The sequence below is a fragment of the Lithobates pipiens genome, unplaced genomic scaffold (assembly GCF_037356315.1).
Source record: "Lithobates pipiens isolate NorthernLeopardFrog02 unplaced genomic scaffold, aLitPip1_a1.2 Scaffold_16, whole genome shotgun sequence".
Lineage (NCBI taxonomy): Eukaryota > Metazoa > Chordata > Amphibia > Anura > Ranidae > Lithobates > Lithobates pipiens.
Window position 1 is genome coordinate 567444177 of NW_027507748.1, and position 18432 is coordinate 567462608.

General features: G+C 43.3%; 1 protein-coding gene across 3 annotated transcripts in view; it reads right to left on the reverse strand.

Moving 5' to 3' along the window:
- The window catches only part of TFCP2 (transcription factor CP2), a 135783-nt gene extending 118269 nt beyond the window's left edge, over positions 1–17514 (reverse strand). For 2 of the 3 annotated variants that reach the window (XM_077483681.1, XM_077483680.1), the window contains exon 1: positions 16926–17514. In XM_077483681.1, coding sequence (XP_077339807.1) covers positions 16926–17047 — 122 coding nt within the window. In that variant the 5' untranslated portion in view covers positions 17048–17514. The remainder of the gene's footprint in view (positions 1–16925) is intronic. The other variant, XM_077483682.1, reaches the window with a different exon arrangement.
- Between the last annotated feature and the right edge of the window lie 918 nt (positions 17515–18432).

Consider the following 18432-nt stretch of genomic DNA (forward strand, 5'->3'; position numbering starts at 1 on the left):
TGTCAGAGGCCTCAATTCCAAATTGAAAAGGGCTCTGATGTTCCAGTTTGTCAAGATGCATAACCTGCAGGTACTGATCCTACAAGAGACCCACTTGATGGGTGGCAAACTGACGGCCTTGAAAAAGCCCTGGGTTCAGAAAACTTTTCATGCCACGTATTCCTCTTATGTCAGGGGGGTCTACCTGTTTTTTCTACCTCATAAAACCTCCTCCAGAATTGATTACCCATTTGCAAATCAACTTATGTTGTTAACTGACATTGTGGAGGCAACACACCTACCTAGTGGGCTTTCTGACCACTCGCCCCTCAAGATGACTATGCGGACCCGAGAAAAACAGTGGCACCACGTGGTGCCTTGGATCTTCCATGACGAGATATCAGGGCAGGCCCCACAGACATTGCGTGAATTTTGGGAACATAAAGCGGGGTCAACTTCTCCTCCCACAGTATGGGACACCTTCAAGGCATTCACTAGAGGACACTATATGCAACTAAGGCGACAAAGGTAAATCAACAAGTCAGCATGTCGTGGATATTAAACTCCGCAGACTATTCGTCAACTTGCATGCCATACAAGACAATGTGGGCACTAGAACGGTTGCCTCCTTCGATATCAAAAAGGCATTCGATTGAATGGCCATTTCTTTGTGAATCTCTGCGGAGGATGGGATTTCCGTTGGTTTTTATTGCCTGGCTGCAAAATATATACAAATGCCCGGGGGGGGGGGGGGGTTGTGCGCGATACCTCTCCCCCCTTCCCGCAATCCAGGGGTACCAGGCAGGGCTGCCCTCTCTCTCCAGCACTGTTCGCAATAGCTATGGAACTGGTGGCGGAGGCACTGCGGGTCTTGCCCCACATAAATAAAATAAAAATAAAAAAGGAAGGACTAAAAATAGCGTGGCTGGAGGAAAGGGTAGCTCTATACACGGATGACCTCCTACTCTTTCTGAACGATGCAGACTCCACCCCTTAGAGGAGCGCTGCAAGTATTGACTGAATTCTCCAATAACAGGATTACGGGTGAACTGGACAAAATCCCAGTTGCTAGCTATTGACCATGAGGCAAAAAGACTAGCCCCGCCAGCTCTCCAACTGTAATGGGTAGATGAAATGGTGTACGTCTCGAGACGCATTCAGCTTTATCCCCCTTAACCTAGAATCTGTGGCCCAAGGAGTCAAGGCAAAACTAAAAAGGATACCTTGCTTTTTTTTATTTTTATTTATTTATTTATTTATTTTACGAAAATTGAACGGCATTTTCTCCCCCTTCCTCTGGGGCCCAAACCCTCCTAGATTTAAACTGTCCACATTGATGCATCCGGTGTTGCGGGGGATTGGGGGGTTGACGTTTCCGGACTGCCAGAAATTATTTGGTCATTGTGGTCCATTGCGTGGTATTACAAACTTCTCACCTCACCTATACACCCCTTCAATCATTTAGTACCCCACAACAATGTGCCTCCCTCCCAACTATTTCGCTATATGCAACTGTCTCATGTGTTTAAAGAGTCTCTCCAGATCTGTCAAAGCTCCATCAGCGATGGACAAAGGACCTCCCGGGACTGGACTCGAGGATTGGGAGGACGTGGAACTTTCCCTTCAAAATTCTGGTCTCACTTCGAGACCGTCTCCTACAAAACAAAGTACTACACCAGGCATATATTACTCCATATAGATTGCATAAAATGAGAACCTCCCTGTCCTCAGAGTGTTGGAGATGTACTGGGGATCCGGGTGCGATTTCATACACATGTTCTGGTCCTGCCCAGCAATTAAGAACTACTGGTCACAAGTACTATCTGTAATACAAGAAGTGGTGGGAATAGATATAGCCCCAACCCCGCAGATATGCCTTCTAGGCTTAGTAGAATTAGCCCCCAGGATAGCAGAGAGAACTCCGATAGGACTCCTGATTTTATATGCCAGGAAAAATGATCACACTCTGCTGGAAAAAAAAAAAAAAAAAAAAAAAAAAAAAAAAAAAAACACCACACAAAAACGTGCCCCGCCATCCATATTGCCATTTAACACATATCAATAAAGTACTACCACTTTATAAGGAAACCTACCAAAAAAAAAAAAAAATACAATATATTGTGGGTCAAGAGTCTAGCTGAGGCCTCCACAACAACCGCAGACCGATTGAGCTTGTACATATTACCACTCTACGGGTAGATGTAATTTTGGTACATTGGATGACTTGTATTGTAATCTCTGATATGGGTTTATTTAATATCCATCATTGTCCCTTGGGTGTCGAATGACAGATTTGATCCTTAGATATTTCAATTTAGCAGAAGCCACTACAGCACTAGGTTGGTGGTTCTTTTCTTGTGGATGTGCTACAGCTGTATGATTGGTGGGGGAGAGAGAGGGAGAGGGAGGAGTATACACACACACACACACACACACACACACACACACACACACCCGATTACTGTATGTCGGTGGCAGGGAAGGGGTTAACAGTAGGGGGCGATCAAGGGGTTAAATGTGTTACCTAGTGAGTGATTAACTGTGGGGGGAGGGAACCCATTGGTGTTCCTATATACAAGGAACACACGATCTGTCTCCTCTCCCCTGACGAGTAATGCGGCGGGAAGCCGAGGATGTCATACGACGGCCGCCCAGGATGAGAGATTACTATACAAGGGAAATAACACCGGGAGACATGTCGCCGGTCACAGCGGTGTTAGAGGACCACTGCAACAGCTTCAATCTAAAAAGGTATTTCATAATGAGCTAGCAGCTTCAGCGCTGAGCATTTTACAAGCTGGAAAAAAAATAAAAAATAAAAATAAAAAATCGCTCATATCTGAAAGGGCCTAAAAATGACAGCTGGCACCCAACTTTCTGGGGCTCCCTCTAATTGTCAATGGAGCCTTCACCTAAGAAATCCTGCTGGCTCCTGGATTGGGCAAACTGGCTACTGAATTCCATATTACATTTGTCTACCTCTGTTCTAAATGGTTCACATAAAATGGGATTAAAATCTGTAATGTTATTTTGTTTACAGTGCCTTGCAGAAGTATTCACCTCCTTGGCATTTTTCGTGTTTTGTTGACCCACAACCTGGAATTAACATGGATTGTTTGAGAATTGGCATCACTTAATTTACAGAACATGCCCACAACTTTGAAGAATTTTTATTTTATTTTATTGTGAAGCAAACAAATAGGACAAAACAGAAAAAGTCAATGTGCATAACTATTCACGCCCCCTAAAGTCAATACTTTGTAGAGCTACTTTTTGCAGCTATTACAGCTCCAAGTCACTTTGGATAAGTCTATGAACTTGCCAAATCTTACCACTGGGATTTTTGACCATTCTTCCTTGCAAAACTGCTCTAGCCCTTTCAAGTTGGATGGTTTGCGCCTGTGAACAGCAATCTTTAAGTAGGACTACAGATTTTCTATTGGATTGAGGTCTGGGCTTTGACTAGGCCATTCCAACACATTTACATGTTTCCCCTTAAACCACTCAAGTGCTGCTTTAGCAATGTTCCTGCTGGAAGGTAAACCTCCGTCCTAGCCTCAAATCACACACAGAGTGGTACAGGTTTTGCTCAAAAATATCCCTGTATTTAGCACCATCCATCTTTCCCTCAACTCTGACCCAATCCCGACTGCTGAAAAACATCCCCACAGGATGATGCTGCCACCACGGAGTTTCACTGTGGGAATGGTGTTCTTTGGATGATGTGATGCGTTGGGTTTGCGCCAGACATATCATTTTTCTTTGATGGCCAAAAACTTAAATTTTAGTCTCAGACCAGAGAACCCCCCTCCATTGATGCTTGGAGTCTCCCACATGCCTTTTCGCAAACTCAAAACATGCCATTTTGTTTTTTGCTGAAAGCAATGGCTTTCGTCTGGTCACTCTACCATAAAGCCCAACTCTATGGAGTGTGCGGCTTATTGCCGTCCTATGTACAGATACGCCAATCTGTGCTAGGGAAATCTGCAGCTCCTCCAGGGTTACCTTAGGTCTCCAATTAATGCCCTCCTTGCCCAGTCTGCAAATTTTGTTGTGCAGTCGTCTCTTGGCAGGTTTTCTGCTGTGCCATGTTCTTTCCATTTGGTTATGATAAATTTGATGGTGCTCCTAGGGATCAAAGATTTTGATTTTTTTTCCCCTCAACAACATAGTCCCTTACAAGTTTGGAGAGTTCCTTGGTCATCATGGCAGTGTTTGGTTAGTGGTGCCTCTTGCTTAGGTGTTGCAGCCTCTGGGGCCTTTCAAAAGGGTGGTTATATGCAATGACAGATCATGTGACACTTAGATTGAACACAGGTGGACATCATTTCACCAATTATGTGACTTCTGAAGGCAATTGGTTGCACAGAGCTTTTTACGGGCTTCATGACAAAGGGGGTAAATACAATTATCAGTTTTTTATTTCTGAAAAATTGTTTTATGTATATATTTTTCTAATTTTACTTCACCAACTTAGACTATTGGTGTTCTGATCCATCACATATAAATTCAGATTAACATTGAACTAAAGGATATAACTTTTGCAAGGCACTGTACATTGCTGTATTCCAAGCAAATAATTTTAATTGCCAGTTCAAGGAGCAAACTGCCAGCCTAAATAAAATTGTGCATCGGCAGTGCATTGAAACAATGCACAATACAGAAAAAAAAAAAATTATAATATACACACAAACATAAAAATAAAACCAAGACATCAATTTAGCTTCTGGGATCGACAACCTGAGCTACACATACTGTGCGGTTAAGTGGTCATTTTTGATGGCATCTGGAAGATCACTGGCACTTCCAAAGGCTTTGACTGTCACGCTGGAGGATCATCAAGATCTCTCAATTATTCTGCTAGGACTTTGGTAAATATTCTCGCTGAGGAGGATGGCCCAAAAGGAAGAGCCCTGCTTTGGATAGGATACTCCTTTCCCTCCATCTCCAGTGCCAACCTCAGGTATGTCTGGGTATCTTCTCGTATGGAAATTTGGAGATAGGCATCCCTGGTTGCCATTACGTTTCCCGGTAGCAGAATGTTCTTGACTGAGAATATAGATTCCATACGGAATGTCTTGTATAGTATAGCTCGATTTAGGGACTTTAGATTTAATATTGGTCGAAACGTCCCGGAAGCTTTTTTGATCACCAAAACGTACATGTAGAAACGCTTTTGTTTTTCTTCCTCTGAGACTGGAGTAAGGACCTTCTTTCTGGTCTACCATCTCCCCCAGTAACCGTGGGATAGGTCTTGCCTTTTCGGGATCCCTGGGACGTTTAGTCAATAAAAATTTCTCTGGAGGATGACAAATGAATTCCAGGGAGTAACCCCTTGCAATGACGTCTAGGACAAATTGGATGGCTGTCTTCTGCTATTGAAGTAGGAAGGTAGCCAGCCTCCCCCCTACAGGTGTTCGGTAGTCACCGTTTTGTGGTTTGGTTATAAGAGCCAGAGAACATTGCTCTTTTGCTTCCCCTTATGACCCGTCCAGTGCTTCTTGGGATAATCTTTCCTTCTTGTGGACATTCTCTTTGCCAATGAAAAAAAACAAAAAAAAAAAAAACACTTTAGTGAAGATTCGAGTTTCTCGGTTGGGTAGGTTCTCTTGTCCGCCGTTCTTTCTAGGGCTTCACCCAAGCCCGTTTCGAATAAAAGATCTCCACAGAATGGGAGGTTACATAGGGGACCCTGCATCCAAGATGCGACCGACCAAGTCTTCATCCAAATAGCCCGCCTGGCTGCCACGGCTAGACCCCTGATCTCATTGCCATCTATATAACACACACACACACACACACTTTCTTTTCTAGATATAGGTTAAATGTGATTGACCCTTCACACTGTAAGCAGGGGTGCCTTGGCTAATTAAATAAGCTGCCATAAGTTCACGAAGAAGTGGATTTCTGCTTTACTTTAGGCTTCCATCCAACACAAGCTAAAAAAGCAGCCTGCAAGAAATGCAGGCACTGACGCCTGGACATTCCTTTCAAGATCTCCCGGAGTGCCTGAATTCCAGGACAAATATTAAAATACCAATAAAGCTGGCCCAACTCCCTCATATGCCCCAAGCCTCAATAATCACAAGGCAGCCCATTGCATTTAGTGACTAATTCACTACATGAGTACCATTCTCTGCAGAATAGAGAACTATCCACCACTGCCACAGGAAAAGGATCCTGGGGCATCACACAACCTGAAAAAAAGGCACACAAGTGGTAGAGGAGGGAAGACACTGGTTTTGGGTTTTATAGCGCACCTGTGCTATAATATAGATAGAGAGCTTTAATGGAGTTGTAAAGGCAGGTTGTTTTATCTCAATTCCTTCTATGCATTAAGATAAAAACCTTTGTGTAGCAGCCTTCTCAGCACCCAAGTACTTAACTGAGCCCCATCTCTCTTCGGCAAAGTCCACAAGTAATTTAGCCATCCGGGACTCTGCTCCTGATTGGCTGAGACACCGCAGTGGTGCCAATGGCTCCCGCAGCTGTCAAAGTCAGTTAGTCAATAAGGGGTGGGTCCGGGTCAGGGCTCAGTGTCTGAATGGACACACGGATCTGTGACTCGGATTGGGTGCCCCCCATAGCAAGCTGCTTGCTGTGGGGGCACTCAACAGGAGAGGGGCCAGAAACACAGAAGAGGGACCTGAGAAGAGGAGGATCTGGGCTGCTCTGTGCAAAACTAATACAGGCGGTGGTAAGTATAACATGTTTGTTTAAAAAAAAAAAAAAAAGACTTTACAATCACTTTAACATCTAAATGTAGGTGAATAAATTCACCACATTTATGACAGAACTGAACGGGCAGCCTGCCAGTCTAACAGAGCAGATTCTCTGAGGACTCCTTTACATGAGCTTTGCCCTCTGAAGAGTAATCACTATTCAGAGGCGTTTGACAAGCTGTGAGGATACCTGGCTGCAGCTGTGTGCTTTACCAAGTGGTACCACCAATTGGTGCCCTGTGCATGCAAAGGTCTGAAACAGAGTAAGTTTACATCACAGACAGTCCCTGTGTGTCAGGATGACTGTCTTGTGCATACATGCAGGATTAATGCCACCCTGTGCCAGACAATCAAGATGGCTGAAGACCAGCACCCAGAGGAGGCAAGTACTGTGACTTGAGTTTTACATACGGCCAAAGACTTCTCCACATCCACTGGACAGGGCTGGCTACATGAGTGGCCAACTGTCAGGCACCAACATATCACATGTGAAATGTGGGGGCAAGTCCAAAACTTCCCTATTACTCCGAAGTAACAGGTATAGCTCTACTCTCCAAGCAGACAAATGGAGTAACTGGGATGCATGATTAAGTAATCTGAGTAATCTGCTGCAGGGACAGCTATTAAGCTTGGTTCACAACTACAGGTGCAGGCAATCGTGGGCATTTATGAGATAATAAAATCCCTTTACTTACAAAGAAAGGATAATCTCACTTAACTTTTGAGGCCATTTTAACCACTTGCTGACCATATAACAGATATACAGCAGCAAAGTGGCACGACATCTGTGCAGGTTTCTGCACGGATGTCAATGTAAATCACAGACCGAAATTGCAAAAAGTAGTACAGAAACTACTTTTTGAAATCGGTGCAGCGTCGCACCAAATTTGTACAGTGCCATTGACGGCAATTATCAAATCACATGTTAAAACACTCCAGTGTAAACCAGGGCTCGAGGTGACATTTAGAAGCTTGGGTCAAATTGGGATATCTATTAAGGGACTGGACTTCTCATCCACCGGCCATTTCTCTTTCCCAAGGAAATGGCCACTGTTGGGAATCTCCAACATGGACATTGGACTATTAGCCTAAAGCCTCGTGCACACGATCGGATTTTCCACAGACAAAACCTCAGGACTTCTGCCCGAAGGCCAGGAACTTGTCTTGCATACAAACGGCAAGGAATTGTCGGCCAAACACAAAAGTAGTGACAGACTATGTGTTTTTTCAGCTCTTTAGCACCATCCTTTGGGTTCCTTCTGCTAATTTTGAGTTAGTAGAAGTTTGGCAAGTGTTGATTCGCGCTTTTCATTTCTCACTTTGTTTTTCTGAACCACCATTCGTCAACCAGCCATGTTCAGGAATCGGAGGAGGTAACGGGTTATTGGCCTTGGAGTTATTGCTTTGAGCCAAGACCAGTCCAGGAACAGGAGGAGGAATTTTCGGACCAAAAATTGGTTGCTTTATTAATCGTGACCAATTAGGTTATATGCCTTTGCTGTGGGAGATCCAGGAGAATACTACAGATGATTTTCGGAATTATCTCCGGATTGACGGACCCCTGCTTTCACCAACTGTTGGCATTGCTGCCCTCTATTTTAAGAAGCAGGACACATGCACAAGGCTATTTTTTTTTTGGGGTTGAATAATGACTTGATTTGATATATTTTCTTTATTTTTGGATGCATAGAAAGCACTTTTTGGTTAAGTTCTATTGGCAGATAGCATGTCTTTATTTATTTAACGCAAAAAAAAAAAAATTTGTAAATACTTCCCACCTATGTACATAAACGGCCGGGTAGGCGCTCTCTCCTGAGTAGACGTTCAGGAAGGTCCCTCAGAAGGAGGTGGAGAATCACACAGAGGCGCGATCCCGATGCACTCGTGTCACCTGGACACGGCGCATCTCCGATCGGCAGGAGCGCTCTGCAATTTGCCCTCATGATCACATGATGGCCGTGTCTATTCACAGCCGTCATGCGATGTAAACACAGAGCCAGTTGCTAGGCAATCGGCTCTCCTCATGCAGAAGTTGTCAGTGAGGAGAGGGGGATCGCTGCAGCCGGCTGGTGATCAGCAAGTATGGGCTTATTTTTTACAGCTTTTTACTCACTGATCATCAACCTAGTTTCACCACACAATATCCCAAAAAACAAACAAAAAAAAAATAAAAAACACACACACACACACACACACACACGTCCCCAAATAATTAGGGCTGAAACAACTAATCGATTAATTATGAAAATAATAATCGATTAATTTCATAATTAATCGGCCAGTAACAAAATGGGGTTAAAGTTAATGAGTCTGATATTTACTAGATTGACCCTTTAATAGTATATACAGTATATCTCTCCTAGTATCTCTTCTAATAGTATATACAGTATATCTCCTCTAATAGTATATATACAGTATATATCCCCAAATATACACAGTATCTCCCTTCTGTCTGTTATTCTCAGAGTGGATTAGATATTTTGCTCCCTAACCATATAGTTGGTTATTTATATTTACCACTGAATAGAGATATTTAAGAATAAATAGCTTTTTTTAAACTTTACATATTAACAAAATTATACACCACACTTTTTTTTTTTAAGGTTATTAACCGATTAATCGAAACAATAAATCGGGCAACTAATCGATTAGGAAAATAATCGTTAGTTGCAGCCCTACAAACAACATCTGTCCCTCACATGTCCAAATGATTATCTGCACACATCTATCTGTACATGATCATTTGCGTACATCTGTCCGTGATCACACAAACCAATTATTATTACACTAAACAGAAATTTTTACATTTTTTACTAAAAACCATGTAGCAGAAAACTTATTGGCTTAAATTTATGACAAAATTTGATTTTATTGGATTTCTTTTAAAAACAGAAAGAGGAAAATCGTTTTTTTCCCCCAATTTTATTTTTTTTAGCGAAAAAAAAAAAAAAGAGCAAAACAGTCGTGAATAAATACCACCAAAAGAAAGCATTATTTGTGCGAACAAAATTATAAAAATTTCATTTGGGTACAGCATAGCATGACTGCGCAATTATCATTGAAAGTGCGAGAGCGCTGAAAGCTGAAAATTGGTCTGAGAAGGAAGGGGGCGAAAGTGCCCAGTATTGAGGTGGTCACTAGAAGAGAGGGGAAAAAAAAATAAAATAAAAAAAAAGGGCCTTTTAACCACTGTTAAAATTTATGGCAGAGTTTTGGCACTGAGCAGCGCTGTGGGCTGGATCTGTAGTGCCCACAGCGCTGAAAACGATCTCTCCCTCTCACACTTTACCGATCGGTACAGAGGGGAGGGAGGAACCGGTGTAATGACATGACGCTGGTTTGTTTACAACTGATGCTCTATCATTTGACCGAGCGATCAAGTGGTAAACGGCTGCTATCAGCGGCCATTTACCATGGGACCCGCTGTCATATATGTTCCCGGGTGCACACCCCAGGGGGCGCGCGATTCTGTGAGGACGTCCACCCAGAATAAGCCAGCTGCACTGTAGCCATCTTTCGGCTATGGCCCGGTCGGCGTGTGGTTAAAATTTGTTTGCCTCAACTCCATCAGTATTACCAGCAAAGCAGCTTCATTATTATCCTATTTAAGAAGAGAATGTGCGCTGCATGTCCAGATTCCATAATTTGCCGAGTCTCGAATATTAATTCTCTATTACAAACGCTAGTCCTTGCTTCCGAGCATGCGTGTTTGTACTTTGGACTTTTGTCCGACGGATTTGTGTACACACAAATGAAAAATCAGACAACAGACATTTGTCAGCGGAAAATTTTAAAGCCTGCCATCCCCCATTTGTCCGTGGAAAACCCAGCAATTGTCTGATGGACCATACAGGGTCAGATTTTCTGCCGACAGCCTGTCACACAACTCCTGTTGGAAAATCAGATTGTATGTATAAGTCTTAAGAGTGACGGGAGAAATAAAGAAATAAAATCGCTCTAATCTACAGGAAAGGGTTCAATGCTTATGGGCGGTAGTTCAACACAACAGTGGTTCAAGGTCTCTATCCTCAAGTATCCCCAACAGGCCATGTATTGGTAATTTTTTTTGGGTGTTCACCTTGTTGCCTACACAAGGCAGACAGGTCCTATTGGATGTCCAGCGGCAGAGCTCTCTCATTACTCTAAAAACAGACCACACCTTCATGGGGGGGGGGGGGGGGGGGTGGCAGATCAACGCTCTTGGGCTGTATAAACAATTCCCAAGGAAGGAAGACTCAGGCGAGTTTATCAAGATTCCCAAGACAAGAGGAAGAATGCCTAGTAGGATGGATGTAGGGTGGGAATAGTTTTGGAATGTTAAAAGGTATAAATAACTAAATGCAAAACTTTTTTTTATTTTTTCTTCAATAGAGCGTAGGGGGAAATAGAACTTCTGTCGGGGGTTGTGCGCTATGTGCCTTTTTTGTTTTTTTTTGTTTTTTTAACAAAGATTCACTATTGAGTTGAGATACTAAAACTGAAGAGTACAACATCTGGTGCAGCTCTGCATAAAAACTCATCAGGTTCCAGGGTTTTTTTTTTTTTTGTTTTTCCTACAGCATAAATTTAACAAGCTGAAGTTAGAAGCCAATTGGCTACCATGCACAAATGCACCAGATGTTGCACTCCAGTTTTAGAAGATAAACTTGTGTGTCCTGTTTACCATTATAAATGAGTGTGAAAGTAAAATTAAAAAAACATACCGTATTTGTCGGCTGGGCATATAAGACGACCCCCTACTTTTCAATTTAAAAAGTTGGTTTTGTGCTGTACTCACTGTATAAGACGACCCCCTTATGCAGGAATTCCATGTTCAGAAACGAAGTTGGCGCTGGGTAACATGCTGTCTCACAGTATACATATAGTATACCGCCCTTAGCCAATCACGGCAAGCTATGCATTCTATTGCATACAGTGCCTGCTCGGATTGGCAGAGGCTGTTACATCATCAGCCCGCGCCTCTGACTCTCACAGCCAATCCGAGCAGGCGCTGTATTCATTAATAGAATACATCGCTCGCCGGGATTGGTTCAGCGGTGTATATTGTATGTATACAGTATTACCGCACACTCGGCGAGTATCCAGAGAGCTTAAAATCCAGCGGACGGCTGACATATGATAACCCCAGCTTTATATCCGGCGTATAAGACGACCCCAGCTTTTTGCTCATTTTTTTTTTACTGTAAAAAGGTCGTCTTATACGCCGGCAAATACAGTAAATGTCGAGTTACTGCCACAACAGAAAGCAAGAGGAAATCTTTCAGCCGAGACAAGTTCTGGTGACAACCAGGGATTCCCTCACTTTGGATGGATTTACTCTCACTTCCCCTTTGGCTAGGGGACAGGAAGTGAAGGGAACTCTCAAATGGGTCACAGACAAAAAAAAAAAAAACAACATTTATGACATGGGTATTAAAGTGATTGTAAAGACTTATTGATTTTTATTTAAAATAAATCAAACATGAGAAGGGAGGGGGGGGCTTATCTTGCGGGCGCGCTCCCGAGTCCAGCATTTGCCATCCATAAGCACAAATGCCGGACTCGGCCCCGCATCATTGGTTTTGATTGACAGCAGCGGGAGCCAATGGCTACACTGCTGGACGGGGTGGTGACTACCAGAAGTTCTCTCATCTTAGGCTGGATTCACATCTATGCATTTTTAGTGCTTTTTGCAGATTTGCACTACAGAACGTGTTCCATAGGAAACCATGGTAAATGGACTGTAGTGCAAATCTGCAAAATGCAAAAAGCACTAAAAATGCATAGGTGTGAATCCAGCCTTAATAAGAACGTGAGGGGAAAAAAAAAAAAAATCCTTTACCTTATCCAAAAAAAAAAAAAAAAAAAAAGAAGTTCCCTACAGTTGTATATTAAGGCTCTGCTCAGATTTGTACAGTTGCATTCCCTGCGTAGGGCAGCCAATCCATTCCAATGGGCTGCCCTACCTGCAAAAATTCAGCAAATGTTCCATGGGGGAGCTGGGGACTGATGTAACCTCTTGCATTGGAAAGACACTGAGGAGTGGAAGGAACTTCCATTCTTCCTCCTTCTCTGTGACATAAGAATTTAATCACTTCCAGTTTCAGCCGTTTACTAGTGCTTATTGGTTAGTGAAGCAGCCAAATTGGTGTGGTTTAAAAGGCTATCCTTGAAGGTAGAGGAGAGATCAGGTGTCACCAAAACTATCACAAGGAATCCCTTGTGATAGCAATAAAGTTGTAAAAAATATTGAAATAAAGTTTAAAGCAAATACAAATGTGCATGTAGTTCCCGCACGCAAATAAATGTTGATCGCACCTTATGTGAGGTATCACCACAAACAGAGGGAGAGCAATAATTCTAGCACCAGAATTCACCTTTGCCTCTAAACTGGTAACAAACCATCATCTATGGATAATTTAACATACCAAAGTTTGTCACCATTCCATGGGCATGAGCAGTTTTAAAGCGATAGTAAACCCGCAAATTTTTTTTTTTTTTTTACCACCTGCAAAGCAAAAGGCATAATGAGCTAGTATGCACCGCATACTAGCTCATTATGAAATACTTACCTTAGAACGAGGCCCCGACATCTGGCCCGATCAACGCCGAGGGACCTGACATGCCCTCGCGCGGGAGATTTCATTCCGACCGGTCGGCCACTGACGGATTTTCAGCCGAGAATCCCCTTGTGCGCATGCGCCACTGCAGTCAGTGGCGCATACCGAGGGGAATATCTCCTAAACCGTACAGGTTTAGGAGATTTTTTTTACCTACAGGTAAGCCTCATTACAGGCTTTCCTGTAGGTAAAAAAAAAAAAAAAAAAAAAAAAGAAGAAAGAAGAAAGAAGAAAGAAGAAAGAAGAAAGAAGAAAGAAGAAAGAAAAGAAGAAGAAAGAAGAAAGAAGAAAGAAGAAAGAAGAAAGAAGAAAGAAGAAAGAAGAAAGAAGAAAGAAGAAAGAAGAAAGAAGAAAGAAGAAAGAAGAAAGAAGAAAGAAGAAAGAAGAAAGAAGAAAGAAGAAAGAAGAAAGAAGAAAGAAGAAAGAAGAAAGAAGAAAGAAGAAAGAAGAAAGAAGAAAGAAGAAAGAAGAAAGAAGAAAGAAGAAAGAAGAAAGAAGAAAGAAGAAAGAAGAAAGAAGAAAGAAGAAAGAAGAAAGAAGAAAGGAGTATACAACCACTTTAAAGTATGCCGATGTTCTGTATCTATTTACTTGTCGTAACACTACATTTTACCTAAAATTGGTTATTATATTGTATTTGTGTGCACTAGAAAAAACTAACACCACCCACCGTTTAAATTGCAATTTCACTCTCTCAATCAACACTATTTTTAATCCTTCTGCTGCTAGCCTTAGTAAATGGAAACAATTTTACTTGTTTTAAACATTTTTTTTTTTTCCTTTTTTTTTTTTTACATTTCTACAGTTACTTCCAAGTTTACAGGCCTAGGAAAACGATGTCATACATAACAGGAGTCTTCAGAGGAGGAGAGGTTCTCAGCTAAGCAAACCCTCCTGCCTGCACTAAGGGCAGATGGATTCCAGGAAAACAACGCTATGTGAATCATCTGGGTTTGCCTTGAATATTAAAAAGGAATTAAATAATGCCTTTGGCTTGTGTTGCTCAGATAGAAAGGAAGGAGTGCCAGATTTCTCACGTACTCACTGAGGCTGCATTCACACCTGGGCGTTTTGAACCATGGTCAGATTTGCTGCAATTCTGCCTGTCATTTAAAAGTACCCAGGTGTGAATGACAAATCGCACATTTCAGATGCCATTCATTTGACAAATGCAGCGTGGTTATGCCGCAATCAATTGAGCTGCATTGCGACAAACTGCACTGCATAAAGTCTGATACCCAAAAGAAGCTCCTGAACTTTGGGGGGGGGGGGGGGGTGATAAGCTTCACACGACACAGTTTGCAGCTTGATTTATTGCAGTAGAACTTGCCTGTGTTTTTAGTTGCCATTCACATGAATTTCACCTGAAATGTGCATTGTACGATTTGTCATTCGCACCAGGGCATTTTGAAATTGCAGGCAGAATCGCAGAACATCTGCCCACAATTCAAAACGCCAAGGTGTGAATGGAGAAATAATGCAGCAGTCTGCCACCAGCTCTACACTGAGAGCTGAGCGATCAAATGCTAATTGCTCAGTTATCTGGTCCCCTAAGAGCACAGAGCAGTGATTTAAGCTGAATACACATTATATAAAAAACTTGTTTGATTTCCTTTAGGATTTACCAAAATGATGCAGTGCAAGGGCCTGCCTGATTGAATATAAATTGCAACTGTTAAGGTTTAAACTCATTATATGGTTTTGGCAAATCTAAAAAAAAAAAAAAAAAAAAAAAAAAAAAAAAATTTGTAGTGTGTGTCCAGCTTTAGACTGGCCATACATTATACAATTTTCCTTTAGATTTACTAAAGCCATATAAATATGGGGTCAGACCTAAACACTTTTACTTTGTATGCGATTAGGCAGGGCCTTGCATTACATAGTTGAAGGTAGAGCTAAAAGGAAATGGAATAAGAAAATTGTATAACGTTTGGCCAGCTTTATGCCCCGTACACACAATCTGAAAATCAGACAACAGGGCATCTTTTTTTGTATGCTAGTCATATATCGAACTTGAAGAGTTTACTAAAGTTATGACAATTCTGAAACAAATCAGACGTGATGTCACGTGTTGTAGTGCATTTGTATTTTCAGATGACAACTGAACTAATTAACCACTTAAGAACTGAGCCTCTTTTTAAGATTTGTTGTTTACAAGTTAAAAACCTTTTTATTTTTTACTAGAAAATTACTTAGAACCCCCAAACATACATTTTTATTTCCCTAACACCCTAGAGAATAAAACGGAGGTTGTTGCAATACTTTGTCGCATTGTATTTCCGCAGGTGTCCTACAAGCTCACTTTTTTGGGGATAATAAAAAAAAAAAAAAAAAAAAAAAAAAAATGAAAATAGTAAAAAGTTAGGCCATTTTTTTTATATTGTGAAAGATAATGTTAAGCCGAATAAACTGATGCCCAAATGTCACGCTTCAAAATTGTGCCCACTCATGGAATAGCAACTTTTACCCTTAAAAATCTCCATAGGTGTCTTTAAAAAAAAAAAAAAAAAATTCTACAAGTTGCATGTTTTGAGTTACAGAGGTCTAGGGCTAGAATTATTGCTCTACCGATAGAAACTTCACATGTGGTTTGAACACCGTTTTCATATGCGGGCGCTACTCACATATGTGTTCGCTTCTGCACGCGAGCTCGGCGGGACGGGGCATGTAAACACCCTTTGTAATAGAAAAAAAAAAAAAAAAAAAAAGGATGACAGAACCTCTTAAATATGAAATATGGGGTCAAGAAGACCTCAGATCTAATATTTACACTAGAATGCAAGGAAAAAATAAAAAGGCCCTTTAAGAGGTATGGGCGGAAGTGATGTTTTGACATTGCTTTCCGCCCTGCAATGGTATGGAGACTGTTGGGGGGCCATCTTCCCCTCACTCATCTCCATACCCAGCTAGGAACAGCATTCAATCACCTCCAGTAAGTGGTGGAGGGCACCAGAGCACGCCAGGAGGGGGGCCCCTCCCCCGATAAAAGTGATCTCGCGGCAAATCCGCCGTAGAGACCACTCTCATCGGAAAGCGGACCTCTGGCTGAAGAAGAGGATACTGGGGTTATGGCAGCTAGCTGCTGCCATAAGAGTGCTATCCCCCTACAAAGTCAGGACATATATCGGCGTGTGGTGGTCCATAAGTGGTTAAACAAAAATCACAAGATACAATAAATTTTCGTGCTTGTCCAATTGGATGAACTTTTGCAGTCGGCTATCGTAAGCTCTGTACTCATGACCCAATCACGTCAAACGCGGTAGTTTTTCATACAATTTCTGGATTGTGCATATGGGCCATCAGTCACCGCCCTGCCCCCTCCAGCACTCAATGGAGCATGGGGGGGGGGGGGGGGGGGTACAGGAGCTCCCTGGGAGGCTAAGCCAAGTGAATCTGGGTGGATCATGACATTATTGTCGGGATCCCTGCAGAGCCTGGCTCAGTGGTGTCAGGTTCTCCTGTGACTCCGAGTAAAGAATAAAGTGACCTCCTGTGATCCCCAGGATTAGTATGACAAGTACAAGCTGAAGTAGATCCAGAAAGCATGCAGTGATATTTGGAGGGAAAGCAGAGATCAGACTTTGCACCCCCAGGGCTGTTCCTGGAGAGCAGTCCTCATTATTACCTCATACTGTAGGCGCCAGCACCCAGCTCCTGCCCTATACCAGACAAGCTGGCATCGAAGTCCTGTACCAGTCCGGATTCTATCACCTCATCTGCCAGGGGAAGCTTCAGAGCCCAGGCCATGGTTGCGGGCGGGCCTGGCACTTCTAGTGTCCGGTGACGAGCTGTGGATCTCGGAGGGTGTGTTGATGGGGGGAGGGTGTCCGGTAGCTGCACGTTCCTATTACCCGCGGAGAGCGGAGCTCCCTCCGTACGGAATAATGGCGCTGACACAGGCGGACATGCCAGGGCTCGGATGTCTGGGCGGGAGACGGTCCGTGGAGTCGGTAGCTCCGGCTTTCTAGGAGATCATAGTGGTTGCGGCAGCTGCTGAGGGAGGCATCACAGGGAACGCTCCGCCACTGGCTCTCGGCAGCCGCCCTCCCAGCGCACGGAGACACACATGTAGAGCAGCGAGCGTGTTGGCAGCTGCTGTCCCCGGGCAGGGCTCCCTCCGGACACAGGTGACAAGCCGCCGAGGCTGTTTAACAAGGCAACATGGAGGAAGCCAGAGCAGCGGCTGCGACGGCCCACAAGACGCACACCGTGACGCGTCCGTACCACGCCCCTTGTTCGGTGACCAGCCACCAATAGAATAGCACAGGCACGTCGTAGCTCTCGGAGGCTTGCGATGGGAAGCCGCTGCGCGCAGAGCAAGTAGAGGGGCGGAGCTACCGAGCGAACCTGGATGTCATTGGCTAGTGAAAGGCATGGACGAGGCGTGAGCGGAAGTGTGCGCGGCGTGACGTGTAGTGTAACTATCAGCACGCGAAGTGGAGTTGCGGAGAGTTCGGTTCTATTCTGATCACTTTACTTCAAAAGCTGTACCGACCGACGTGTTACAGGGCGGAGCTGTTATATCCCCGGCTATGGATAGAATGGCAGAGGGTTCATACATAGCTAAGGGGTTCACTGACACATGAAGTAATGAGGGAACAGAGTGCGGACAGACGTTCTAACCTGAACCTGGCCAGCTGTGGTAGTGATTGCTGGAGAGTTTTCTCTCAGGGAACCTAAAAAATCCATTTTCCTAAAGCCCAGAGACCCTAAACAGCAGTACATCACAAAGAACCAAACCCGTCAAGTTAACAGTTGAAAAAACAGTCACATTCCTGGAATGCAGGGATTGCTGTCACATTTGCTTGCGTTCTCAACTAAACTATCAAACCATCAAATGGCTGGTGTCATAACTGATCACATGTGCAGCACCGTGACTGTTGCAGATCAAACAGAAGCCGCTTCCTTGTCTGTGACGGATAAGAGGGATTCATTCAGCTTTAAGACCTCTTTCACACCTGAGCATTAGCGGTAAAGTGGGGCTTACTGCTGTTTTCTCTTTTCGGCTACTAACAGTGTGCTTTTACCCCCACTAGCGACCGAAGAAGGGGTTAAAAGTGCCAGTTTGTGGCAATTTCGAAGAGCTGGACATTCATTTTAATCGGCAAGGCGTTTTGGGAAGGGGTGTATAC